Below are 25,491 nucleotides of genomic sequence, written 5' to 3'. Positions count from 1 at the left end.
AGGGTACTACGGCAGGCTTCACACTGCATATATCTGCTTCGAACTCACAGTGTGACCATCTGTTTGTGCACCCTCGGGCAAACAAAAATCATAGTCGCTGCAGAGCTGAACTTACACAGTCAAATGCAGGATAAAGCTCTGGTTGTTTGGTCATTACAGTCCAACCATTGTTGAAATATCAGCACCATGGCAACAGAAAATAATTGTAATAATATTGTGCTGGTCTAACGAGGACACTATTTACAGACTAAAGCCACCATGTCAGTCGTGTTATAATCATATAATGATGTTTGATACCTTTGTTAATAGCACGGCAGTTAATTGTGTTTTTAAGTGTGTCAGTGTATCTATTATTATTATTATTTTATTATTAATTAATAAATTATTAATCTAGTTAATGACAAACAATTTGATTTCTGACAAGAAACTCTATTAAGAGTTTATTTTCATATGCAGCATCGCTGGCTCATTGCAACACAGGTGTTTTTTGTTAACTGTATTTATTGATTAGTATGTGATATCTTCTATTTTTACTCTGCAAAGCGTCTGCCTGACGACTGAAGGAATAAAGGTCAGGAAGGGGACTCTGGAAGAAACAGAGCATACATTTATTAACCTCGGAGGTCTTTTCTGTAGTTTATAATTGCGTGTAGTGGTCTTGTTAATTCTAAATTATTAATGCTTAAAGAAATGTAGGCTACAATAGTTTTGCGCGCGCCCGTGTGTGTGTGTGTGTGTGTGTGAGAGAGAGAGAGAGAGAGAGAGAGATGGGCTGTGTCATAATATTTATGAATGTCTGGAGTGATTTGAGTCCCCAGGTTGACTTACCTTCGCTGATAATTCAACTGGTTATTAGATAATATTACATTTTATTTTATAAAATGCAGCTGTTTAATATAAATGTGTGCACTGTTGTTCTTTTTCATTCATCCTCAATAAAAGCCCACTTTAAGGGTTAGCATGCGACCATGCTAATACAGCTAATGTGAATTGTATAAAACAAATATAACTTGGAGACGTTTAATTTTATAGATTAGCGTCATGCTACTGGGCTTTTCACCTGTTCAGTCAGGCGGACGGAGCTTAGCAAACCGGGTAGGAGGAAGTAGCAGCCACCCGGGGGAGCGACTCTCTTTCCTGTTTACAAATAAACCCAAAATAGAGGAGATGTTATTTAGGGATGAATTTAAATATGCGTTTTAAAACGAAAGTGTCTATGTTTTGAACCGGTATCTCAGTGGGAGTTAAACTGCGAGCATCCCTGAACGTCTTCACCGGGCTTCTCAACTCCCCCTCGTTTTCCCTGAATGGTGCGCTCCGACGCTGCAGGTCTGGTTCGGGCAGGCGCTTCGTTATCTGACTGGAGGACATCCGACTGGAGTCCGGTGTGTCGTATCTCTGCCTGTAGCTGCTGTAACAGCTCTGAGATGAACAGACAGCCTTTGTTTGGGACACAGACGCCGCCGGAAGAGTCAGAGGATCGTCCTCGGACGGCTGTTACTGCTCGGTGTCCGCGTACTGGGCAGTAGATCCCGTCGCTTCCCGGTCACGATGAACCTGTCGTCGTTCGGAGCGGCTCGCGCCTCCGTGATGGTGCAGAGGCACGTGCGGCTGTGTTGGGAAATGCGAGATACGATGATTGTTTTTTTGACAGCGTGAGGACACTTTAAAGATAAATACTGCGTTTGATTCACGAGACATTACCTGATCAGTGTGCGCCATTGCGATTCACCTGCCCCTCCATCAGATGAACGGGGATCCTGGATGTCTTTGGATCACAGCTACAGTATAAACTGATCTTACAAGCTCTTTTTTTGTCTACCTCCTTTAATTTATCATGGACTTAAAAGTCATGGCATGGACTCGGGGAATGAGGAGCATTACACTGTCTTGTTTATGTTATTGACATCAGTGCTTGCTCTGAAGCTGGACATTGTGCTCTTCTTGCTGTTTATAAAGCAGCACAGTCATTCTGAGGATCCATGTATCCTCACATCCTCATGTTAGAGTAAATAAGATGTTCTGCTCCTCCCTGATAACTATAATACTGTGTAATGTTTGATCTCAAGATGAAGGAGGTGTGTCGTATTTGTGGACGGGAGCTCTGTGGTAACCAGCGAAAATGGATCTTCCATCCTGCTGCCAAACTCAACCTGCACGTGCTGCTCTCTTATGCTGTGGGGCGGGAGCTGACCCGGGATGGCAGAGGAGAGTTTGTCTGCTCCAAGTGCACCTTCATGCTGGACCGCATGTACCGCTTCGACACAGTCATCGCTCGTGTGGAGGCCCTGTCCATCGAGAGGTTGCAGCGGCTCCTGCAGGAGAAGCATCGACTGAGGCAGTGCATCAGCGGGCTCTATCGGAAAACCAATTCAGATGAAGGGGCTGTAACATTAAGTGGAAGTGATGACAGACCAGGGGATGGGATGGTGGATATTTCAGGGCTAACTCATGCAAAGTATTGCGCCCTGCTCCAGGAGGATTTAGTCTACTCTTTGTATGAGTCCTGGGCAGATGACAGCCTGGACTGCCAACATCACCACCATCCTCAATGTCCTGCTGCTAAAGGGTCAGAGGTTGCAGTTGAAGGCTCACAACGGTGTACGCCCAGCACTCCCAGAAGGTGCCGGGGATGTTCTTATTGGCGGGTGGCAGACTCTGATTATGAAGCTGTCTGTAAGGTGCCCAGAAAGTTGGCCCGGAGTATTTCTTGTGGGCCGTCAACCAGATATTCAGCCAGTGTGGTTGGGGGAAGTGTGACTGGAGGTGGTGCAGGTGGAGAAGGAGAGAGGAAAAATGTGGAAGATTCAGAAGACATCACCTCCTCTCAGACTCTAGTTCCTGGATCTCAGGACCCCTCGAGGACCTCAGATAGTGATCGCACTTTAGCTGGGCGAGCCAGCTCAAGCCCCTCTATAGCATCCTTGGAGGCAGCTGAGGAATATATTCAGCCTGGAGCCATAACAGATGGATCCCTGGGCTCCCCAGTGGATGCAATAGAAGACCAGATATCTGACTCCCTCTCTGAGGAGCACATGGGAGCTCCACTTGGCCAAGCCTCTCCTAGACGCACTTTCTCTCTAGCCCTCTCTTTGCTGCAAAGCTGTGCTGTCTACCGGCCAGTCCGGAGCACAAAAGGGAGCAAGCTCCCAGTCTTTCTTAGACGAAGCTCCAGCAACGGGGGCACAAGGTTGTCCTTTACCGATCCCATTATGGGAATGCCTTATGGAAGCCCAAACGGAGAGAGATACAATCACACGCCAACACCTGAGCTGGATACCCCTCTGATCAGAGTGGACACTGGGCTGGATCAGGATCTGAACCTGGCAGACTTGGAGAAATTGTTTGAAGATTTGTACAAAGAGTATCCTCCTCCTCCTCCCCACCAGGTACAAAACCTTGATCGGAATGGGGATGTCGGCGAAAAGACGAATTTCATTAGTGCAGAGTGACGGCGCTTGGTACAGTAATGAAGTTGGCCTTTGATGAGCAAACTTGCTACATCTGCAGTAATCTGCCTGAACCAGCCTGACAGGCTTTGATGTTTGACACCGCGGCCTGCCCACAAAACCATTATCACCACATTTTAGCTTAACTATCCACATAACCCAGCTACACACAGCCTCTGCAGTTAGCTCTCACCCCAAAGGACCTGAGCTTCAGTAGCGTGCAGCCATGTTTAGTTGTGTGGTAACACTATACATTACACAAGCAGTCAGGTGTGGGTAGCATGGCCTAATTAGCTAGTCTGTGTGTGTGAGTGTGCACACATAAAGAACTAATGACGAAGCAAAGCATGGCACATTAGTGTATTTTAGTATTAATATCTGTGTTCTTCCAGCCTTTAATTTGTTACTCCTTATCTAATTTAGTCTTTATGATAAAGCCGAGTGTTTGCAGTGATGATACATGAACACAACCTTTATACAGATGAGTCTTGCAGTTTTTCCAGCCTTGCAAAACAAGATTTTCCACTCCAATATGTAAAGATAAATGTGTGTGGATGAGTTTTTGTGTGTGCTGTAGTTAAAAAAAAGTCTAATTTCTCTTACTCATTTGTAATACCTTGTAGGGGGTATGGATTCGTCTGAAGCTTGTGTTTTTCCCCTTACTATGAGCATGTGATCGCCGAGCAGGGCGTGCTCAGTGAATTAGGTTAGATATGGGGAGATGTTAAGACAAAGTGACTCCACTACTGCCCTATTTTCACTCAGAGCCCTTGAGGCAAAGTGATCCACGCGATGTCAGACCACTCTGTCATCTCAATACTGGTTGGCTACTAAAGTCACACTATTTCATGATAATACCACCTTCTATCTTAATGTGAAAAAAAAAAACTCTGAACTGCATCACCCAAACGACAAACACATAGTGATATTCTTCCTGTAGTGAAAGTTAAAATCATTTATATGCTGGTTATGTATGTATGTATGTAGCAGGAGCACAGAGCACTTTGGGTAAACTCACTCATGCATGTAGATGCTCATAAACCACTCGAGTGGTTCTTTCCTTGTCATAGCACACACACACGAATGAACAGAGTTTATGTATCTTGTGCACAAAAAGTATTACGTAATATGCTGTGGTGGTTATGAAGGCTTTCTATTTTTTATGAATTTGAGAAAAATGTGTTTTCTAAAAATAATTCAGCTAAAAGATATTGTGAATAGATTTTATAAGGTTAAACTCTGATGTCTTAACCTTTTCCAGAGTCTTGTTGAAGAGCAGCAGAGCCAGCTCAACCAGTATGAGTGTGCGGCCGGTCAGTGTGTCAGCGAGCTGCAGAAGGCCCAGCTCCAGGTCCAATCCCTGCAGGCCAAAATCCAGGAGAGCGAGGCCAACAACATGGTGATCCTCATTAAAACACATAACAGCAGCTGGATATGTTCTTTTATTGTGCATCAGGCTGATGGCAGCCTAACCCAACCTTTCCTCCTCCGTCTGTAGAAGCTGCAGGAGAAGCTGAGTGAGATGGAGTGCGAGCTACGTTCGCTTCGCCAGGCCTCTCAGAGTCAGGAAAGAACCATTCAGGGCCTCACAGAGTCTCTCAGCACCAAAGACAGCGAGGTGTGTGTCTGTTTGTACCTAAACAAGGATCGCTGTGACGTGATTTGTAAACCTGTTGTAAATTTGCTGATTCTACTCTAAGGCCCAGGAGCTGTACCAGCTGATTGAAGGGCAGAACACCACACTTTGCAAGCTGCAGGAAATAGCCCATCACAGCCAGCTTGCTCAAAGCAAGGTGAAACTTTTGACATGTTTTTTAATCAAAAATGTAAATGTTGTCCTCAGTGTGAAAACATGTTGTCTTTTTGACCTTGGTCTGTGGTCGTTCCTTTCTTCAGGCTCCGGCAGGAGTTAGCGAGTCCTTGGCGCTCGCTCAGCTGCAGGGCGAGCTGGTCGGGGTGCAGAGCTCCCTGTTCTCTCTTGGACTGGAGCTGGAGGCCAGCCAGAGGAGTCTGAGACAGAGCCAGAGGCAAGCCGATGACCTGATGAGGTTCAAGGAGAGATTAAACTCAGATCTACAGGAGGCACTGCAGCACAGAGAGGTCACCGAAAAACACAATCAGGTCAGTCTGGTTGTGACAGTGTGAGTAAACCAAATATGTTACACAGCACGTTTAACATACTTTCTTTCTACTGCAGGACCTGCGCTGCGCCCTTCACAAACTTCGCACTGAGCTTCAGGCCAAAGAAGCAGCTTTAAAGGAGAGCGAAGCAGAGAAACACGCTCTGACGCAGGAGAAAGACCGGAGCGTCGCACAGCTCAAAAGCGCTCTGCAGGACAAGGAGCAACAGTTGCAGGTGACGTGCACAATCCCACACAGTCTGCTTACATAATATATATACTGTGTATATTCATACAGTATATATATATATTAGGCACACACACACTTCTTTTTTAGCCCATCTAAAAATATATTAATCTGTAGGAGTACTCAGAGATGGTGGAATCAACGGGAAGCTCCAAACCAAATCCAAGAGACGCCCTGCTGGAGAAACTGAGGGAGCGCATTAAAGAAAGAGACAGAGCTCTGGAGGTAAACAAGCACACAGATTCACAGCAGGGATTGAAACTTGTGGCAGATACTGAAAACAACTCATTTTAGCCACGGTTACATTCGCCTCAAATACACCGTGTGATTCATGAACAAACTAAAGTGCATTCATTGTCGGGACAGTGGGAAGGCTTTTAGTCACAAAAGAGTGTCAGTCAAGAGTCATGGGCACACAGCAATACAGACTCACAAACCAAAAGGTCAGTGTGCAGTAATATTTTAGTGCAGTGGGAAGAAATATATGAATTAAAAAGGTGACGATGAAAAGCATGTGTTAAATCTCTCGGTGTTAGCTACTGTTAGCTAAACATTTTATGCAGTAAACTACAAAACTATGAAGTGCAAAGAACACGGTGAAGGTTGAGGATGCTTTTCCATCGCTGCCTGCAGCAATCTATCGATGACAAGTTCCACTGTGTGGAGGAGCGTGAGGGCCAGGTGAGGAGGCTGCAGCTGGCTGTGAGAGAGAAGGAGCGAGACCTGGAGAGACTCCGCTGCATTCTGTCCAACAACGAGGAGACCATCACGGTACGCTCGCGACACGCAGCATCATCATGTCCGAACTGTTTGGTGTGGAAACACTAGAACATACATATTATGCAGATTAAAGCTCACAGTTTAAAACAAGCTTGAACCAACAAACCAATAAGCCAAGTGCATCATATTTAATAAATTGTGAATAAATTTAAAAAATTTAGTTGTCATAAAGCTCAGTAAACTCTCCATTTTCAAGAAAATTTAATTTTTCTGGCAGTTATTTCATGCTTCAGGTTTTATAGCATTAAACATATTACTCAGTATCTAAAGTTATGCACTGATATATTTTTGGTGATCGTGACCACCAGAGTCTTGACGGTTTGGTGCGGGGTAAAGAGCTGGAGCTGGAGCAGGCAGCAGAGGCCTACAGGAACCTCCAGTGGTTGAAGCAGCAGAGCGACGAGAAGGAGAGAAACTCCCTGAGAGAGAAAGACACCATCATAACCCAGCTACAAGCAGCACTACAGACACGTAGCCAGGAGGCTCAGGTACACACTGACATTTACAACAGGTTTCTGTTTCAATTATTCTCAGTTGTTTGCGATGTAAATGTTCAAAGCTTTGAAAAACCATCCCATGTCGACAAACCTGTCTCACCAGTTTCTTACTAATTGCTCTGTTTGTTGCGTTGCGCGTGTGCAGGATCTCACAGCTGCCCTCGTCGCCAGAGTTCAGGCTGGTCCCACTGAGGTTGTGGAGGAGCTGAAGGCTCGGTTGGCTCTGAAAGAGAAACTCTTCCAGGAGCTTCTGGGAGACCGCAGCCGGCAGTCTAAGGAACACCAAGCACAGATCCAGGATCTGCTCAGCACTCTCAGCTCCAAAGACCAGTATCTGCAGGTGGGTGACATCATGGCATCGAAGTGCAGCTGGTAGATTATAGGTTTGGGCCGTACAAAAAGGCGGTTCAGGAAGATAAAGTGTAACCTGATCTTTCTTTCTCAGGACTACTCCTACAGGCTTTCCTTAGTGATCAGTGAGCGGACTGGCCAGTTACAGGAGCTTCGCAAGCAGCTGTCAGAAAGAGAGCAGGAGCTGCATGAACTGAGATGGGACAAGGAGAGAGACACGGGAGGAGAGACGGAGCATCTGCAGAGTCTCCTTAAAGAGAAGGAGGCTTTTATCAAGGTACTTGCTCCGACATTTTGCCTTGGCTGTTTGTCTTTCTATAGATCCTGTACACCTGATGTTCACAGGCTACTTTATCACACTGTCAGGAGCTGATGAAGGCCCAGGAAGAGGCCATGCAGCCGTTTTCCAAGGAGAGCGAGGCCGAGATTAAGGCTCTGAAGGAAGACATGCAGCTGGTGCTGAAAAAGGAGGCAGAGGCTCAGGTATCAGTGAAGCTCTTGAGCTGATGCACTAAAATTTCATGTTTTTTAATCTTTAAGTCACATCTTTTGGTTCTTTTTCTGCAGAAGGAGATCTCTGCTCTACGTTCGTCTTTAGCTCACCAGCAGTCAGGAGATGCCACAAAAGACAACACTGATCACAAAGTATGATTATTGCTTCATTTCGAGTCGCTTAGACAGTGTTTAGACATATAGACAGGAAATAACCACTTTACTCCTTTTTTAACCCTCCCCGCCACCGTGATTCAGCATGTGCTGGAGCAGCTGGTATCAGAGTACAGCAAGCTGAATGACGCCTTGAGGGCAGAGAAGAGGTTATACCAAAATCTCACTCACATTCATAAGAGTGACAGGTAGGGAAATTCCACGCAGGTCTTGTGACACTCTGGATTCCTGCAAAGCTTTTTTTTTTGTCCTTTCTTCTTCTTTTTTTTTTCAAAAACACCATTTTGTTCTGGTCTTTTTGATTTTGCAGCAGCTCAGAGAAGATCCAGGCCCTCCACATGGAGTTGGATTCAGTTCAGGCACTCCGCAGACAGCTGGAGGAGGTCCTGTCTCGGACCCGTAACACGGCCCTGCTACTGGACAGGGCAGCTAAAAGGCAGCCTGACTTTGGAGGTGGGAACGGGCAGGGTCCAGCCTCCAAGGCTGCAAGCACCATTGTCACCTGATGCTCTGTGTGACCACAGCACCACTCAGTGACACTCTAAATGTGAGATGGAGCTGTCTCCAACCACTGACGGTCAGGTTTATGAAACATTGCGTTCCTGAAGTAAGAGAAAGAGATCTATATTTAAAAAAAAAAAAAAAAAAAAAGCCAAAATCTGACCCTCAGTGTGCAGGCAGCTTTGTCCAAATAACACAAACACTCCTCTTAATGGTATGAAGTGAAAATGTGCAACCCAGAGTTTAATTTATTAATATATTTTGTGAGTGTGGTGTGAATCTGTTGGGTTTTTTTATATTGTTTTTTTGAGGATTGCCTGCATATTGCTTTGTAGCTCGATTGTTCTCTATTGCCATTTCTGTGTACTGTCTCTCACCGGTGTCGCTCTTCCAGCCTTACTGTCACAGTGAAGTCACGTCTTGTGGAGAAATTCAAGCTCATGCCTTACAGTGAAACGTCTCACCATCCATCATTTGTTTTATATCATCTGTTTGTCAGCAGGATTGTGCACGCTTAGCAAAGGCCCAGGAAACAAATCCAAAAAAGATGGCCTCGTACTTTCCTTTAGTTCTGTGTTAGCTCTGATAGATATGCATGATAGAGTAGGCTAGTCATTTTAGATATAAGCTGGCAGATGCTTTATGTTGTAGTAATTTGATATGATATGCATATTTTTAGCAGCTCTGCTTCTAGATCCAGCTTTGTACAGAGATAGGATAATCTACAGTCTAGACAGTGCTCTCTATTAATGACAGGAGATGTGAACACCAGATATAAACCTTGCATATGAATTATTTATATGAGGTAGAGTACATTTTCTAGGGATTTTGTGCCCCCGATCTTTTCATCTAGCCTCACAGATGGAATCACCGTCAAAGCTCCTTCTACTTCTTCTTCTTTTTTTGTGTTTTAAATGCATCAAAAATAAACATGTGCTGGCTTTTTGTCAAAAGCACTTCTGGTATGGATTTCTCTTTATTGTGTTTAATTAGGAAACCTGAAATCCTCCACTTATTCCTTGACATACCTTCCGTCTTTCCCCTCAGAGCAACCCACAGTATATATCATCTCTCTGAACCTTTACCCAGAGTAGAAATATTATTTACCCGGCCTCCTCAGCCTCTCAACTTTGCCTTTTTTTGTCCTAAAGTGTAAATTTAAAACCATATGAACACGTGCTAGAACTTTTAATGTATAAATACAAAGGCAACAAACAGCAACATGTATTCTTAAAACAAACTCGGTCCCAATTAATTTTCCTTCATGTCCTTTCTCCCTCATGCATGATAGTGTGGCATGGTTTTCATGTTTGCATGGCTTCCACTGTAATGCCCAATGAGATATTCATAAACACAAAGCCCGTGTGGCCGGTCACTCAGTGTCCTCACGATCTAGCTTGAATAAAAATACAATTCAAGTCCCTCTTCCTACACCTTCCTCATATGTGGTGACATTATGTAGTGTCATAACAGTGTGTAAACAGGGTGCCACATTACACCAGTTAAGCCTGCAGGGACACATTACTCAATCCGTATTGCCTCAGCAGTTTTGCTGAGTTTCCTGCCCTCTTGCTAACAACACAGAGACATTTAGTGGTGTATGCTTCATTAAAGGTGGACACATTCTGATAATTAGCACCCGTTAAACTTGCTCTGACTATGAAACAATCCTTTAATATGTCCCCACAATGCAGTGAGCAACTCTAGACACAAACCCACACCTATGATTCACATGTAGCTCTGTGCAGTGCGTGCGAAGGCCTATTATGTAAAACAGTTTCCCTTAGAAATTCTTTTCAGTCACTTTCCTGATGTTCCTGCTCTCTCTGTGAGTGTGTGTATACAATATTAAAAACGGAACAGAGAAGAGAACATGCAGTACTCGGTCACAACAACCTCCTTTAATCCCTGCAAACAGTCGTTACCCTTAATCTGCTACTGTCATTTTTAGGTGTTTAAAGTGGCTCTCACACACACACTGTTACTGAGTGCACCGTTTTTTTGGCTGGCTTGCAACTTATGACATAACATTTCCCTTAAGTCCCATGACTTCCAAAGTGGTGATTCAGTGGAGAGAGAGAGAGGACTGTGGAAAGAATGGGATAGAGAGTGGATGCCAGGGAGGGAGAGGCTTAAAAACTATAAGACTGAGAAGAAAACCAGGGGGTTTGAGATTTAAAGAAAAGAACCAAAGCAAGTGGATACTTTCCCTAAATGGTCATTTTGTTTCCAGAGCTCAGCACAGAGGAGGAAGAGGGAGACGATGAAGACGGCAGCAGTGAGGAGTTCACAGACAGCATAGAGGAGGATGACGATAGCGTGAATGCCAGAAGTTTGACCTCCGGTCAGGTAAAGTGCTTTTACTAACACTTCACTGTGACGATTAAGAGCATCTCACCTACTCCCATGACTTAAAGGGTAAGAACTAAGAAGTATTATTTCTAACTCTGTAGGCTTCTGTTAAGGCTCAAGGACCTGAGTGTGTGACCCAAGGGCTGGTGAGGGGGGCACAGTCCCAGACAGCTGATGTAAAGCAGCTCGATGAAGCAAAGAAGACACTCGAGTTCGAGCTCGAAGAAATAAAGTCACAGCTGGAGAGTGATGGATACACCTCTGTAGCTCAGATGAGGTGTGTAATTTGCTTTAAATGACTTATTGTTTACCTGATCGTGCTGTGTTTGATGGCACCATTATGCATATTTGTCCTTCTGTTTGACTTTTGCTAGGAGTGCCCTGCAGAAGCTGCAAAGGGAGAACCAGGCCCTGAAAGAAAACCAAGTACGAGCTGGAGTGGTCGGGACAAACACAGAGAAGAGTCTGAGCCCAGAAGAAGAACAGGAAGAAGAAGAAGAAGAGGAGGAGGAAGAAGAGGAGGAGGAGGAAGAAGAGGAGGAGGAGGAAGAGGATACTGAGGAAGAAGATGAACTGGAAACATCTCCGTTGCCGGCGGGGAAGCGAGGTCCTCCATGTGTTAGTCTGAGCAACGAGCCAGGAAAGAGGCACTGCATGAGGCCATGCTCTCTGAACCTGGGCACACTGACATCTCACCATCTCACACACCAACCTGAAGCGGTAACACATTATACCCTCATTATCTGATCATTATTACAGATTTAGTGTGATTCTCTTTAGTGTTAGAGAAAATAAAATGACCAGACAATTTAATACCAGAAAAGGTACTCAGATTATTAAATGTAACATATACAGTTTAGATGGGAAAATATGTTAGAAACATTTGAAGGGCAATAAAGTGTCACTAGTAAAGTTTAATTTAGAAAGTTAGTCTGATACTGCTTTTAATTGGATTGTCAGTAATCCAGGTGTTCTAAATAGTTGTACTAACAAGTTTAAATGTAATCATATTATTTGTTATTTTTTACATATAAACGTAGCTCTTAAAAAAGAATCAAAAACAGTCAGTTAATGTCTTGTTTTATGTGATATTTCAGTGCAAGAGATGCTGTATGACTAAATAATTAAAGGATGTGCCTGTGAAGATTACACATCAGTGTTGCTTAGATGCTTTGCTTTTGCAGGAGACAGCGGTCGCCGGTGACAGCTCTCAGGTCAGAGCGCTCTGGCGAGATAAAGAGGATGGCCTCCGTGAACAGGCGTCTCGTCTGCACACTGATCTGACTCTGAGCCAGCAGGAGAACAGAGAGCTGCAAGAGAGGCTGATGGTGTCTGAGGCCACGGTCCAAGCTCAGGCCGAACAGCTGAAGGAGTACAGAGATCTGCTCAGTGAGTCACTCTGAGGAGCATGTATAAAGGAAGGCTGGGATGAGTTAGATAAATACATTTAAACATATTTAATCATTTGGTATAAAAGAATGAAGTAAGTTCTGCCTCATGTCTGTGCAGCCGAGACGTCTGTCCAGCAGGCCAACAAGCAGGTGCAGGTGGATCTTCAGGATCTGGGTTATGAAACTTGTGGCCGGAGTGAGAACGAAGCAGAGAGAGAAGACACCAGCAGCCCAGGTGATGAACAAAGATCTGATTCACTTTCGACCAAAAACATGCTCTCTAAGATACTCTCATTAATTATGTCTCACCTCTCCTCCTTGCAGAGTTTGACGACCTAGAGATGTGCACATCGCTGTCCCATCCTCAGGACTGTGAGGGTGGTGGCTGGTACGGTGGAAGCTGCAGCAGTAACAGAGGCGCTTATGAAATGAGGGATGAGTCGGCGTCTCTCCAGCATCTGGTCCAGGATCTGCGCTCACAGCTGACTCGCTGTCACAAAGTGATCCGTGGACTGCAGCTCCGTGTCCGGTCTTTGTCTGCGACCAGCGACTACGCCTCCAGCTTGGAGCGCACCCCCCGCAAGGTACTGACTCACCAACAAATGCTGTACTTTAAATTTATTTAATGTTAAAGAAAAAACAATTCAAAAAACAAGGGTTTTTTTGCTTTTCATCCTCACCCTTTAGGTAAACTGGGCACTTGAAAGATCACCAGCCCCAAGTGGTGTGGATGAGGATGAAGGCTGGTTATCTGATACCCAAGGGGCTCGTCCAGGGTCCAAGCCCAGCAGGGAGCTCCAAGAACTGATGGAACGAGTCGCGTCGCTGGAGGCTCAGTTGAAAACTACCAGATCGGAGGGCAAAGGCCAAGCAGAAGAAGGGAAATGTGCCACCTGGCCTGGGTAGGTTAGCAGCGATAAAGTGGCAGTGTTGCACATTTACTTTTTATCTAGAATCAGTTGATGTATGCGCATAAGAGCGAGACTAATCTCCCTTAACACTGCGGTGCATTTTGTCCCTGTGGCGGCTGATTGTCTTCCGCACTGTGCAGGAAGTACAACTCTCTGATCCAGGCTCAAGCTCGTGAGCTGTCCCACCTGAGGCAGCGGATGAGAGAAGGGCAAGGAGTCTGTCACATCCTGACCCAACACCTGGGAGACACCACCAAGGTGCTGCAAACACACTCACTGATTCAGTGATATTTTCTACATTTTATCAACATGGAGAGAGAATAAAGTTCTAGCAAAGTTCATAGCAGATTCTCACAGATGCACTAAACGTCAACAACTTTCAGGCTTTTGAGGAGCTCCTGCGGGCCAATGATATTGACTACTACATGGGTCAGAGCTTCAGGGAGCAGCTGGCACAAAGCACTGCCCTGGCACAAAGAGTGGTCACCAAGATTAGTGGACGTAAGGAACTTTTTTTTTTAAACTGTTTCTACTGTTATTTAAAATCTCACCGCTCCATCTTTCCTCTTTTCTCTCCACAGGAGAACGTGTAGAGAGTCATGACGACAAGACAGGCCACGAGTTGCTCGCCTTGCGGTAAGTGAGCTTGTTCATATCTACATGTGTGATGTGAGAATATGTAGGAGATTAAACTATTTTAGGGTGGTAGCAATTAAACCAAGGAGCGATCTTTGCTCAAAATCAAGCAACCAGCAACATCTGGGGATGAAAAGTGAAGCCATCACTGTTCGAATAATTAGTTGAGCCTGGTTCCAAAATCAAGTCAGTCCCCAGAAACTGACACAGACCAAAATTTAAGCAGAAGCGTGAAGATCAGTTTTGGTCTTTATCAAAACTGCAGTGTCACCTGCAGTTTTGTGATCTGTTGACCCCCACTGAACTTAATAGCTCACTTTGCAGCACTAAGTCTGTCCCGCTGATTAGTTTGCTCTGTCATGTGACACGCTGTGAGGAGCTGTCTGCATAGCTACTTATGTTGGAGAGAAGACAGAAGGTCTGCTGTTAATCCACACGCGGGCCACCACGCGGATCGTTTAAGTTACTCTAGCTGAACAGACAGCTCCCTGGTGTCCACCCAGACAGGCTTTAAAATGCTCAGTGTTTCTGTATCCTTCACAGCTTGGCACACTGTTTCTGTTGGATTCATGCTAAGTCACTTATTCGTGGATTTCTGTTGTATTGACGCTTGCTGCTGTACTGATAAATATTTGTTTTGAAATATTTTCCAGCATGCAACATTTTTAAGGGTCATCAGGAAAGCTGGTGAAATAAAAAAACAAAGACACTTAAAAAAAAAGAAAAAAAGATGCTGTCAGAGAGCCAGGGGACCCAAAACAGCAAGAGAGACACAAATACATAGCATGAGGGTCTCTAAGGCCTCTAGACCCACTTGTGACTCACTAGAAGTGATTTCTCATCTTCTATATAAATGTGTCTGCATGGTCAGTTTGTCTCATTTAATTTCATTCAACTTTGGTTGCAATTCTTTTGGGTGCTTACACAGAAGATGTCCGCACATTGTTGCATCACACACATTATTGATGCAAGAACAGAACAGGACATCATGTGATGTCTCAAAATTTGGGCCAGCCTATGAGGATGGATGATGACAGTGCATAAATTTACAGTAGTCAAGAACATAGACTACACTATGTTCTTGACTACTGTAAATTTATGCAAGCCTTTGATTTAGTAGTGATTTTAGAACAGTATAAAAAGTACCTAAAACTACTGTAATCCATGGCTTCCTGGAGCTAACACATAGTATGTTGTTGACAGGCATGAAGGCACTATTAACATAAAATACACATTAATTGGCATCTTATGAGGACTTATAAGCACCTCACACCCTATTAGTTAATGCTCTTTAAATGGGCTTTAATATAAAGTGAGTTATCCTGTGCTCATATAGGGAAGAAGAGCTCTTTTTACAGTAACAGTGTTGTTTATGTTGTCTAATATTACTGGAAAAAATTTTCCTTTCCTATTTTCCTCAATGTTGATGCGTTTTCTGTTTTCTGTGCATCCAAATGAAAAAACTGGCAAAGAAGCAAATGTAAAAGCCTTTACTTCGATTCGAGGAGGAACTAGTTAGACTTTCATCAGAACCTTGAACTCAAAAAACATTTTTTTGATCATGACTCAAGAGTTCGGAGGCTAATTCCTACAAAGAACACACAAATGTGTAATAGAATGAAATGAAAGTGATTAGGTTTAATATCTCAAAGGTCAGAGTTCAGTTTCACTGTGATATCATGACCTTCTGTCCACGTGCAGGTTAAGTAAGGAGTTGCAGCAGAAAGATAAAATCATCGAATCACTCCACACGAAGCTGCAGCACCGTCCCGAGACCCCGTCCAGTTGCCACGCCCTCTCTGAGACTACGGACCAATCAGATAGGACCTCCTTGGTGTCCGATGAGTACCAAACCAATGAAGACTTGGAGCTGTGCTCTGATTTGGACACCAGGGAATATCAGGAGGAACACCGACTCCGGCAGCCAGGACTCGGATCAGATCCGGAAGGTATCGTTGATGTTAATCTCTCTTTCTATGAAATGCATCTTTCTATCATTTCACCTTCCATTCCCCTCTTTTAGTCCGTTCCTCTATCCCACCACCTCTTCCTCCTCCTCCTCTTCATGGCCTCCTCAAGTCTTCAAGCAGCTGTCCCAACATGCTTTGCACAGCCGCTGTGGGTTTGACCAGAGGTAGGGGAGTCACAGACGGCTGTTGACTTGCAAAGATCATTTTCTTTTTTCCTCCTCATCCTTTCGTCTTCTGTATGTGTCCTGTCATTCTCCTCCAGCCCTTTTCAGTGAGCCTGTCTCCTCCTCCCTCTCTATCCCCTCTGGCCCTGACGGCTGGGGTCACGAAGTTATGTTTGACCCCCGGCCCAGAGCTCTCTCTGTGATGGCTGTTCGCCCAGAGCTGGACACACTGTACAAACAGATGAATGAGCAGAACAGGGGTGAGGGGCCAAAGAGAGTGTGCCATGTGTGGAAAATACTCAAAACCTGTCTGAAACTACAGTCACACTTGGAATTGTATAGAATGTTTGACTGATCTCTGACAATTTGTGTGTGTGTGTGTGTGTGTGTGTGTGTGTGTACATGTGTTTGGATGGCTGGCTACAGGCTTCCCAGAGCCTCATGACAAGGCTCTGTTCACCCTTTCATCTGATCACCACAACCAGCATGGCCTGTCAAGCTACAGCCAGCTATCCCATCATGCCTTTCAACCCTACCAGCTGGGGGGCATCCCTACAGGCCACTTAATGAAGTCTGACTCAGGTTTAATGTCAGGGGGGCCTTTGTGGGACATGGAAAACTTCGTCGGAGGTTATTCTGGATCATCTGCGCACCAACCAGGAAGCAACCAAACAGGTGTGGCACACAAATGCAGTGAATTTATTTTTGGAATATTTATGTAACTTAAGAACTTCTTTTTTAATGAACCGTGCATGAAGAAGGTGAATGAACAATACAACATTTTTATTATATGACTTTCTTTCAGGGGTAAATTTGATAGAGGAACACCTGCAGGAGGTGAGGTGTCTACGCCAACGCCTGGAGGAGTCCATTAGGACCAATGAGAGGCTTCGTCAACAGCTTGAGGAAAAACTGGCCACCACTGGACGTGATGGAGGTAATGCAGCTTTCCACACTTGAGTAACAACAAACATCGGCGCTTCTTTGTCTCTAAAAAATGACACAATGTGGGTTTTTTTTCAGGGGCTCCAACCAACATTTATATTCAGGGACTGGACACAGTCACTCAGCTGTCCAATGAGATCAGAGTCCTGAAGGAAGAAAACTTGGGTCTGCAGTCCCGCTTGCAGGCCAGCACAGGTACTTCAGTATAAAGGCAACAGACATTTAAGACAGTTTGTTTTGTTTTTTGTTTTTTTAAATAAACCCATTCAGTCTCTCCTATGCTCTCAGACACAAGTGAGGAGGTGGTGCAATTGAGGGAGGCGGTGTTTACAGCACGCGCTCGCCTGAAGCAATCAGAGCTGGAAGCTGAGCAGTGGAAGGAGGAGCTCAGACGGCTTCAGGCCCACAGTCAGGAGCAGGGACAGCAGATTCACACATTAAGGCAGGAGCGGCAGGCGGGGCAGGAGAAAACCAACAGGTGTGTGCAGATAATGGCTGTGTCTGTCTGCGTGTTCACATCATCGCTAACTGTTTTATTACTATAACGTATCTGTGCATTAACAGGCTCCAGCACGAGGTGTCACTACTCCAGCAGCAGCTATGTGAGAGCAGGGAACTGATCCACTCCCTGCAGAGCGAACTACACGTCTATGATCGAGTGTGTTCCAGCACAAAGGCCAACAAAGGTCAGTCTATCAAATTAGCTATACACAACATCCTACCATAGATATATACAGTGGCTTGCAAAAGTATTCGGCCCCCCTGAACTTTCCCACATTTTGTCACATTGCAGCCACAAACATGAATCAATTTTATTGGAATTCCACGTGAAAGACCAATGCAAAGTGGTGTACACGTGTGAAGTGGAACGAAAATCATACATGATTTCAAACATTTGCTGCAATTACAGCTGCCAGTCTTTTAGGGTATGTCTCTACCAGCTTTGCACATCTAGAGACTGAAATTCTTGCCCATTCTTCCTACCTATCTACCTATCTACCTATCTATCTACCTATCTACCTATCTATCTACCTATCTACCTATCTATCTATCTATCTATCTATCTATCTATCTATCTATCTATCTATCTATCGTCCCAGTGTCCCTTACTTTGGTGCCATCTGGTGGTAGATGAACAAACAGATAAATGGGCTATAAAAAGAAAAAAAAAACAAATCACTGGTTGTTTTTCTGTGAATTCTAATTCACAGAATTCTTTGCAGCTCAAGAAAAGCTCTAATGTATGACAAATATGAAAGGAGGAAAGAATAAAACCCTCTAAACCCCTCGCAGCACCTAAGCACAGCTGTGCCTAACACGTTCTCATATTTGTGCATTTCGTCTTTCGTCTTCAGGCTACCTGTGCGAGGTACCAGTTCTACCAGTAGAGCTGGGGGAGTTGTTGGGAGAGGTGAGGAGTCTACGGGCTCAGTTGCAGAACAGTGTCCAGGAGAACAGCGCTCTCAAACAGCTGGAGCTCCACAAGCAGCTGGAACAAAAGCTGGGCGTGGGCTCACCTCGGACTCCCTCGCTCTCTGCTCTCACTGCCAGCCCTCAGAGGGAAAACTTCTACAGACGTCAGCTGCTTCATGGTGAGACATGACTGGGCACGACTCCATCACGCTACAGTGTAAAATGCCTGTGATGTTCAGTGTGCAGTGGTAAAGTTTGCAGTGTGTCCAAGCCTGTTTGCCTATCTGTGTGCTCCGCAGACCCTGCTCCATCTCCACCAGTCAGGGACATTGGCCTCTTTAACTGTGGATCTCCTGGTCCTCCATACTCAGACTTGGATGACAGCCATAGCACTGCCAATGGTGTGACTTAACTTCAGTTACTGCAACTTAATTTGAGTTAATATGAAGAAGGTTTATTTGCTTTCTAACAATAACAGCACTTTTGGTTTGTGTGCTTGTTACTGAGTAGTTTGAAGGAATTCTAATTTCCATAAAATAAAAATTAAAAAACAGCTTCATTCGAAGTCCTTCCACAATACAATCCAGCTCTTTTGTCTCCAGCAGACCCTCTTGATCCACACTCTGAGCTGGAGGGGGATGCGCCCGATGGATCATTCGCGAACCGTCATGGTCGTCACGCCATTGGTCACGTGGATGACTTCAGTGCTTTGCAGCAGCAAGTCCTCGAGGGCCGGAGCCTCGTCCAGCGCATGGAGATGACCCTGCAGGCATGCCTCGGTCCACCAATGCTGGATGTAAACCAGAAACAGGGCAGCGAGCTGGTGTGTTTTCACCATCCTAGCAGTCGGCGACAACTGAAAATAAAAAGTGATGAGCACAGAGCACGAGTAACTAACTGAGCTGTGTTTGCAGATTATGGATTACGGATGTGTTAGGAGTCTTCTGTCTAACACCAAGACTCTGAGGCAGATCTTGGAGGAGGCAACGTCTCTGCTGAAGATGTTCTGGAGAGCAGCTCTTCCCAGCACGGATCCCTCCATCCAGAACCTTAAGAAGGTTTTAAAATTACGCATTATCATATTTGTTTATTTGGCCTTTAATAGCATCAAACAACTAAAAAAAAAAACTTAAAATAAAAACTTAAAATAAATGTTAACAGAGTATATCTGTATGTATTTGTGCATGCAGGAGCAGTGCATGCAGGAGGAGATCTTGTCCTTGAAACTGCGTGTGTCTGAGCAAGAAGAAGTTCTTAAAGGGACAATACAAAGACTGAGGAGCACCAGCCGCACCAAGGAGAGCATGGAGCACTTCATAGTCAGCCAGTGTGAGTGTTTACGTGCATGTGTGTGTGTGTGTGTGTGTGTGTGTGTGTGTGTGTGTGTGTGTGTGTGTGTGTGTGTGTGTGAAAGAAACAGGAATGTGGGAAGGTCAATTGTACTCATCCCTTTACTGATGCCTAATAAGGTATGAGTAAAGGGAAGTAAGATACAGAGAGGTTCTCAGCAGACAACAATGCTAGTCCCTTCTCGGAAATGTCGTCTGTTTAGAGTTCAGAAATAATAAAGCAGGTGGTTCATGGTCCCTTGGGACGCATGCTTCTGCAGATTTTGCACAAACATACAGTCCTGCCTTTCGTGTCCCACGTCCAGATGCCACCAAAAGCAGCTGTATGGAATGACATCATAAGGAATTCCTTACCCCCTGACCTCAGAAATATTAGTTCATTCCCTCTTTTTAAGTCCACCCTCAAAACTCATCTGTTTAAAATTGCTTATGTTTAAACCTCTGTATGCTCTTAACTTTTATCTGTTATTCTTATTATTGTGTATATTTCCAGTTTTTTGTGTTTTTATTTGTTGTACAGTGTCCTTGGGTGCTTTGAAAGGCGCTATTTTTTAAATAAAATGTATTATTATTATTATTATTATTATTATTATTATTATTATTATTAAGTAATACAATAAAAACAAAGAAGAAACATTGTCCTTGTTTTCTACAGTATCAAGGACTCGTGATGTGCTGAAAAAAGCAAGGACAAATTTAGAGGTAAGCCATGTGCGCAGCCTCGGTTACATCACTTACATATTCTTAGCTTATCTGTGTTTGTATTCCACAGGTCACAGTATTGTGTTAATCAGGATTATGTGTTGTGATGTGTGTTGTAAATTCATTACTGCTGGCTTTTCTGTCCCACCTGTTCCTTCATCCTTACTTTGTGTCTTCTCTCCTCTTCCCTGGTCTCCTCTCTTCCTTTCCATGCCCCCCCCCCCCCCCCTCACCCAGACGAATAAGCTGAGACTTTCCTCTCTAAGTTCCTCCTCTTCCTCTCCTTATGCTGGTAATTGTCTGACATCCTGTGCGCTTGTAAATAGGTAGACGTTGTCCCAGATACATGTTTTATTAGATAACATAGTTCGTCCCTCCTGAAGTGACATTGATCATGTAATCTGGGGCAGCTTTTACCTGTGTGTGGAGTTTTGCTTTTTCTAATCATCACAGCTTTACCATCCTGTCTAACAGCAAACTCCATCCCGACTTGCATTTTTAGCATTTAATTACATTTTTCATTAAATATAACAGGGGATATAGTGGAGGTGATTCTGGTCCAGAGTATAAAACAAGCTGACCACACACTGCTTTGTTGACTATAGAGAAAGTTGGAGTTGGATGCCAATTGGATGTATTTTTTAAGTGATGATGGTTGTGGAGGAGTTTTAAAAGACCGTGAGTCGTTCCCGAGTCGTTCCTGAGTTGTTCTGAGCGCTGTTTTACGTCAGCGTGCCTCTAGTGTTAATGCTAAGTCTATTTACAGCTTCCAGTGTGAGTGCAAAAATAACTGCACATACTCATAGCTCCCATTCTGTATGTATGCTGCACGAGCGTCACTGAATGATGTGCACACAAACTTGTGTGATGACTTTAAGGAAGTTTCGATTGCTTTGTTATTGCCAACAGACACGCAGCTCTCAGCTGAGATTGTGTGTGTGTGTGTCTTCGTGAAAGATGTTTTAAAGGACAGCATTTCTTTTTCTTGTATCATTCTTCATCCTCAGCTTTCCATCTGCAAGGAGTTGGGGATTTTCTCTTACTGCTAACATTTTACACAGCAATCCCCTCCTGCTTTTGTTTTTAAAAGAATAGTGGGACATTTTGGGAAATAAAAGTTTTATCTGTAAAATGGTGCATACACATCACATGGGTATCCAGCACATCTGTGATGATACCTTTAATTCTGATTAATTAATTACAGTACTTAAGATACCTCTCATTTCCTTATATTTTGCTTTTAGGGAGTCAGACTTTATTGTTGATTTTTTAAAGTGGTCTTCAGCAAGTTGTTTTCCAGGCTTTTGGCTACTTTTTCACTCATTTTCAGTCCAGTGTTTCACCTGACTGTACTTACAGGTCAGGACTTGCTGCTTTTTTGTTATGTTATGTCTCTCGACACTGACCTATGAATCATCCAAGGCCAAAAAAGACACCTAAACTCAGTGGATGAATCAGTGTTGTATCTACACATAACAGACAATATCTTCAGTCAATTTGTGACTAGCAGCTTATCACAAAAATACTTCACTTGTTTTCATTTCTTTAGTTGAATCTATATAAAACGCCAAAGATAAAGCAATGTTATGGGCGTGAAAATGTATTTTTGCACCAACAAGGTGATTCCCACAGAGCTAGCATTTCTTAGCATTTCTCAAAATGCTGTGCAGGGTGGAAACCGGACAGAATAAGAGAATAAAAAAAAGTGGCAGGCCTATAAACCTATCCACAGCAGATGAACACCATCTGAAAGAAATAAGTCTGTCAAGGAACCAAGCTTAATTAAAGGAAACACTGAGGACTTTTTTACAGCTTTTCTCAAAATGAGGTTTATGCATCATATTTTACAGAGCAGTCTAAAAAAAAAAAGACTCGCCAGAAAAGACTGCAGAAAGTAGCAGTGTGCAGTTCACAGATAGCATTTTTTTTTTATCAAGCTGAATGTTAATTTGTGAATTTGAGAGTTCTGGAAGATTCATTTTTAAGTTTAGGTTTAAGTTGTAAGCTAAAGACTGTACAATAATAGAGTGAAAACTCCAACAATCTGAAAATCCTCTTTGACCAAGCACTTGGCAACAGTGGGAAAGAAGAACTTCCTTTTAACAGAAAGAGACCTCTGGCTCAGGGAGTAGCGTGTTCCCCAAAATGTCAAACTATTCAGTCAACAGCTCACCGCTCTGGTCAGTTTTATTCACCTGTATATTGTATGTAAGGATTGTTTACTAATAACATTCCCATTTCCTTCTTGTTCTTTTCCTCAAAAATTTTTTTAAAAAATCCAGCTGAAGAGCCAGGAAGTGCTGCCAGAGAGCGGCCTGCTGATCGCAGTTTCCTGAAGACCGGTGGTGCTTCTGGAGTCACAAGGGCCAGTCAGCGTACGGCAGCGAGAAAGCGCAGCAGCCAATGCCTGCTTTAGACTTTCAAAGAACCAGCCTAAATGCTACGACCTCTGACCTCTATGCTGAAACAGCCAAGACCCACAATCCCACCTTTCCCCTCACAAGCCTGCTCTTTACCGCCATCCAGCCATAGATGCTTCAGTCCTTTCCTCCTCCAGGCACTGTGTACACAGTGCAATCTGCACCTGGAGGCTTACCTGATTCCCCTCACCCACTCCACTGTTTGTGACATCCCCCACCATCATGTGTATTATTGTCTTTGAGTGATACAGTCAGCAGTTTGCCTTGTAGTGTGTGTGTCAGAAGAAGGTGTTTAAAATGTGCCTATGAAGGCTTCAATGATGTGACGGAAGTGGTCGAGGATGCCTTTAGATGCCGGGTTACACAGAAAGAATTTGGGTATTTATCAGGTAAAGATTTTACATCACTGGACAGCTTAAAGATGCACACCACCTTACCTGCGTTAAAGGCATCCCTGAAAGAGAGCCAGACAGCCTGTGGATGGAAGAGATGTTCATGCATGTTTAAAATGGCTTGTGAAAGGAATTCTGCACACACGAACACACACACACACACACACACACATATATATGTGTGAGCGTGTGTGTGTGATCGAACCCAGCCCACTCAAAGACAAGACAGCTTCAACTTTGACTGCCACAGAAACTCAAGTACTTATTCTTGTGGCATTCTAATTAAAAAGGACACCTTGCAAATGCAATGCAAAGAAAAATGACACTGACAATGTATCATTACACACAGTGGAGGAATGTACAGTAGGTAGTCGATCACTGCTATTAGTTTGCTACTAGCTATATCTGTGTTTGTGGAGGAAGCTCATGAATGGTATGACAGACATTAGCCGAGGCTTAGAAACAGCTGAACAGGAAGGTTCCATTTCAGTCACAAACGTCCTCTTTTAGACCCCAGAGGTGCTTTATTGGCATCCAACTCCAAACTGAAAAATGCTAAACAAGTCACAGAATTGTGAAGCTGGCTGATTCTGATTTCCACGCTGGACTATAGTTTGTAAAAAGAGGTTCGAGTACTCAAATGGAACCAGGCTAAACACGCGTATTCACTCCTCTGCAGGAGTTCTCATACGAGCATGTGCAATAACGATATAGTTTCTTGAATGATTATGCTGCACTGGGTTATTACTTCTTCGCCCAACACTGAATTATTATCATTCACGCTCATACTGATGTTAGGTGACAAACGGTGTTACGATTATACTTATTTTTCTCGAGTGTTTATGCATGACAGAGATTGTAAATGTTGAAAATTTAGGCTATGGAACAGGGGTTCGCCAAAACTTGCCAAAGTTTGAACTTTGAACTCTGTACTTCACTCTGACTTGCCTTATCCATGCGAATGGCGAAACCCCAGTTGGATCAGGTCGGTGGGGTTACACAAGTGTTAAGTTATTGGGTGGGCCTGTTGAACCACAGAGACGGTAACCGTTAGACAGCTGTGTTCATTTAATTTAGAACTGTGTGACAGAAATGAGCTCCTTTATTGGACCAAAAGAAAAAACTCAACCAAGTGGCCATATGCTATTGTCTTTGCTATTTCTCTTGGTTCAGGCCATCCTAGCATTCCCATGGCAACGGCAATATGGATGATGCAAACTTTGGCAGGCTGCTGGTGGGGTCGTTGTTCCATAATTCACTTACTTCACATTTAGTTTGGCGTGTTTTCTTGCTGTACATTTGCCATTTTATGCTGATGTTTTGTGTGAGTGCGTGCGTGGAAACATCGAACATTTGCTTTTTTGCAAAGTTGATTACCTGGGTAGCTGTGCAATAGCTTGATATGTTTTATTTTGATGTTAAACATCATTGAATTCTAAGTGTGTTTGCAATGTATGATTTCCATGCAGTGTACGTTAAGAGGTTTGTGTCACTTTGAATCACTTAGTCATATATAGGCTGTCTGCTAAATAAACTATGCCTTCGTGATATTTACGACACTGATCACAACGCCATCCACCTGTAACGAAGCTCTGATTGATGTTGCTTTACTTGCCTTCAAATTTTAGCTCGAGAGCCTCTTAAGTCTGCTCTCAGTGGTAGAAATGGCCTTCGACAAGCGTCTACCTGAGTTCTGCCAAATTAGGTTTTGTTTGCGCTCGAGTCTTCAGAAAAAAAAAGACAAAAGTTGCCAAGTTTTACAAAAAGTGGTAAAAAGTTTTGAAGATTTGTGTACTGTAAATAAAATTAAAAGCCAGTGACTGGAAAGATTATGAAGTGTTTGATTCACAGAGCACCTTATAAGAGCGTAAACAAAGCCTTTTTGTTGAGGAGGGAACCAATAATGCTTTGTTGGTGCTGAGTTGCATATGTATATTGTGCTCTGATTGGTGCAGCTTTTTTTCCTGAGTTTGTGCATAATGAACTAGAAGGCCGATGCAGGACTCTTCAGGATCCTGTCTCTGATGAGTTAACCGTGTGTTGTGTTGGCAAAAGTATTACCACTGAAAGATTTTGGGAAACAATAAAATAAAAAAAAAAAACACTTTAAAATCTTTTACTTCTGTTTGTTTTACATCCAGATCACCAGTAGAAGGGATTTTCCCCTCCCACTGTGGTACCTTACAATATAAAGCACCTTGAGGTGACAGTTGTTGTGATTTGGCGCTATATAAA

General features: G+C 43.8%; 1 protein-coding gene across 13 annotated transcripts in view; it reads left to right on the top strand.

Annotated features, from left to right (window-relative positions):
• The window catches only part of LOC146497866 (myomegalin), a 47,515-nt gene extending 22,432 nt beyond the window's left edge, over positions 1 to 25,083 (top strand). For 2 of the 13 annotated variants that reach the window (XM_085142159.1, XM_085142160.1), the window contains 40 exons: positions 4,711 to 4,848; positions 4,948 to 5,067; positions 5,150 to 5,242; positions 5,346 to 5,570; positions 5,647 to 5,805; positions 5,934 to 6,041; positions 6,450 to 6,587; positions 6,905 to 7,084; positions 7,239 to 7,433; positions 7,539 to 7,721; positions 7,811 to 7,927; positions 8,012 to 8,089; positions 8,195 to 8,298; positions 8,421 to 8,563; positions 10,845 to 10,960; positions 11,065 to 11,240; positions 11,338 to 11,683; positions 12,148 to 12,352; positions 12,473 to 12,589; positions 12,679 to 12,938; positions 13,042 to 13,256; positions 13,406 to 13,523; positions 13,649 to 13,766; positions 13,847 to 13,901; positions 15,603 to 15,850; positions 15,925 to 16,035; positions 16,134 to 16,295; positions 16,462 to 16,710; positions 16,841 to 16,972; positions 17,059 to 17,175; positions 17,251 to 17,458; positions 17,545 to 17,666; positions 18,336 to 18,572; positions 18,693 to 18,794; positions 18,996 to 19,216; positions 19,308 to 19,451; positions 19,584 to 19,722; positions 20,398 to 20,444; positions 20,682 to 20,736; positions 22,727 to 25,083. In XM_085142159.1, the coding sequence (XP_084998285.1) occupies positions 4,711 to 4,848; positions 4,948 to 5,067; positions 5,150 to 5,242; positions 5,346 to 5,570; positions 5,647 to 5,805; positions 5,934 to 6,041; positions 6,450 to 6,587; positions 6,905 to 7,084; positions 7,239 to 7,433; positions 7,539 to 7,721; positions 7,811 to 7,927; positions 8,012 to 8,089; positions 8,195 to 8,298; positions 8,421 to 8,563; positions 10,845 to 10,960; positions 11,065 to 11,240; positions 11,338 to 11,683; positions 12,148 to 12,352; positions 12,473 to 12,589; positions 12,679 to 12,938; positions 13,042 to 13,256; positions 13,406 to 13,523; positions 13,649 to 13,766; positions 13,847 to 13,901; positions 15,603 to 15,850; positions 15,925 to 16,035; positions 16,134 to 16,295; positions 16,462 to 16,710; positions 16,841 to 16,972; positions 17,059 to 17,175; positions 17,251 to 17,458; positions 17,545 to 17,666; positions 18,336 to 18,572; positions 18,693 to 18,794; positions 18,996 to 19,216; positions 19,308 to 19,451; positions 19,584 to 19,722; positions 20,398 to 20,444; positions 20,682 to 20,736; positions 22,727 to 22,860 (6,135 nt within the window). In that variant the 3' untranslated portion in view covers positions 22,861 to 25,083. Of the gene's footprint in view, positions 1 to 735; positions 3,390 to 4,710; positions 4,849 to 4,947; positions 5,068 to 5,149; positions 5,243 to 5,345; positions 5,571 to 5,646; positions 5,806 to 5,933; positions 6,042 to 6,449; positions 6,588 to 6,904; positions 7,085 to 7,238; positions 7,434 to 7,538; positions 7,722 to 7,810; positions 7,928 to 8,011; positions 8,090 to 8,194; positions 8,299 to 8,420; positions 8,564 to 10,844; positions 10,961 to 11,064; positions 11,241 to 11,337; positions 11,684 to 12,147; positions 12,353 to 12,472; positions 12,590 to 12,678; positions 12,939 to 13,041; positions 13,257 to 13,405; positions 13,524 to 13,648; positions 13,767 to 13,846; positions 13,902 to 15,602; positions 15,851 to 15,924; positions 16,036 to 16,133; positions 16,296 to 16,461; positions 16,711 to 16,840; positions 16,973 to 17,058; positions 17,176 to 17,250; positions 17,459 to 17,544; positions 17,667 to 18,335; positions 18,573 to 18,692; positions 18,795 to 18,995; positions 19,217 to 19,307; positions 19,452 to 19,583; positions 19,723 to 20,397; positions 20,445 to 20,681; positions 20,737 to 22,726 lie in introns of those variants that run through there. The other 11 variants (XM_085142152.1, XM_085142150.1, XM_085142161.1 and 8 more) reach the window with 11 other exon arrangements.
• The last annotated feature ends 408 nt before the right edge of the window (positions 25,084 to 25,491 follow it).

The sequence above is a fragment of the Neolamprologus multifasciatus genome, chromosome 18, assembly GCF_963576455.1.
Source record: "Neolamprologus multifasciatus chromosome 18, fNeoMul1.2, whole genome shotgun sequence".
NCBI classification, from domain to species: domain Eukaryota; kingdom Metazoa; phylum Chordata; class Actinopteri; order Cichliformes; family Cichlidae; genus Neolamprologus; species Neolamprologus multifasciatus.
This window is presented reverse-complemented; position numbering and strand designations above follow the sequence as displayed.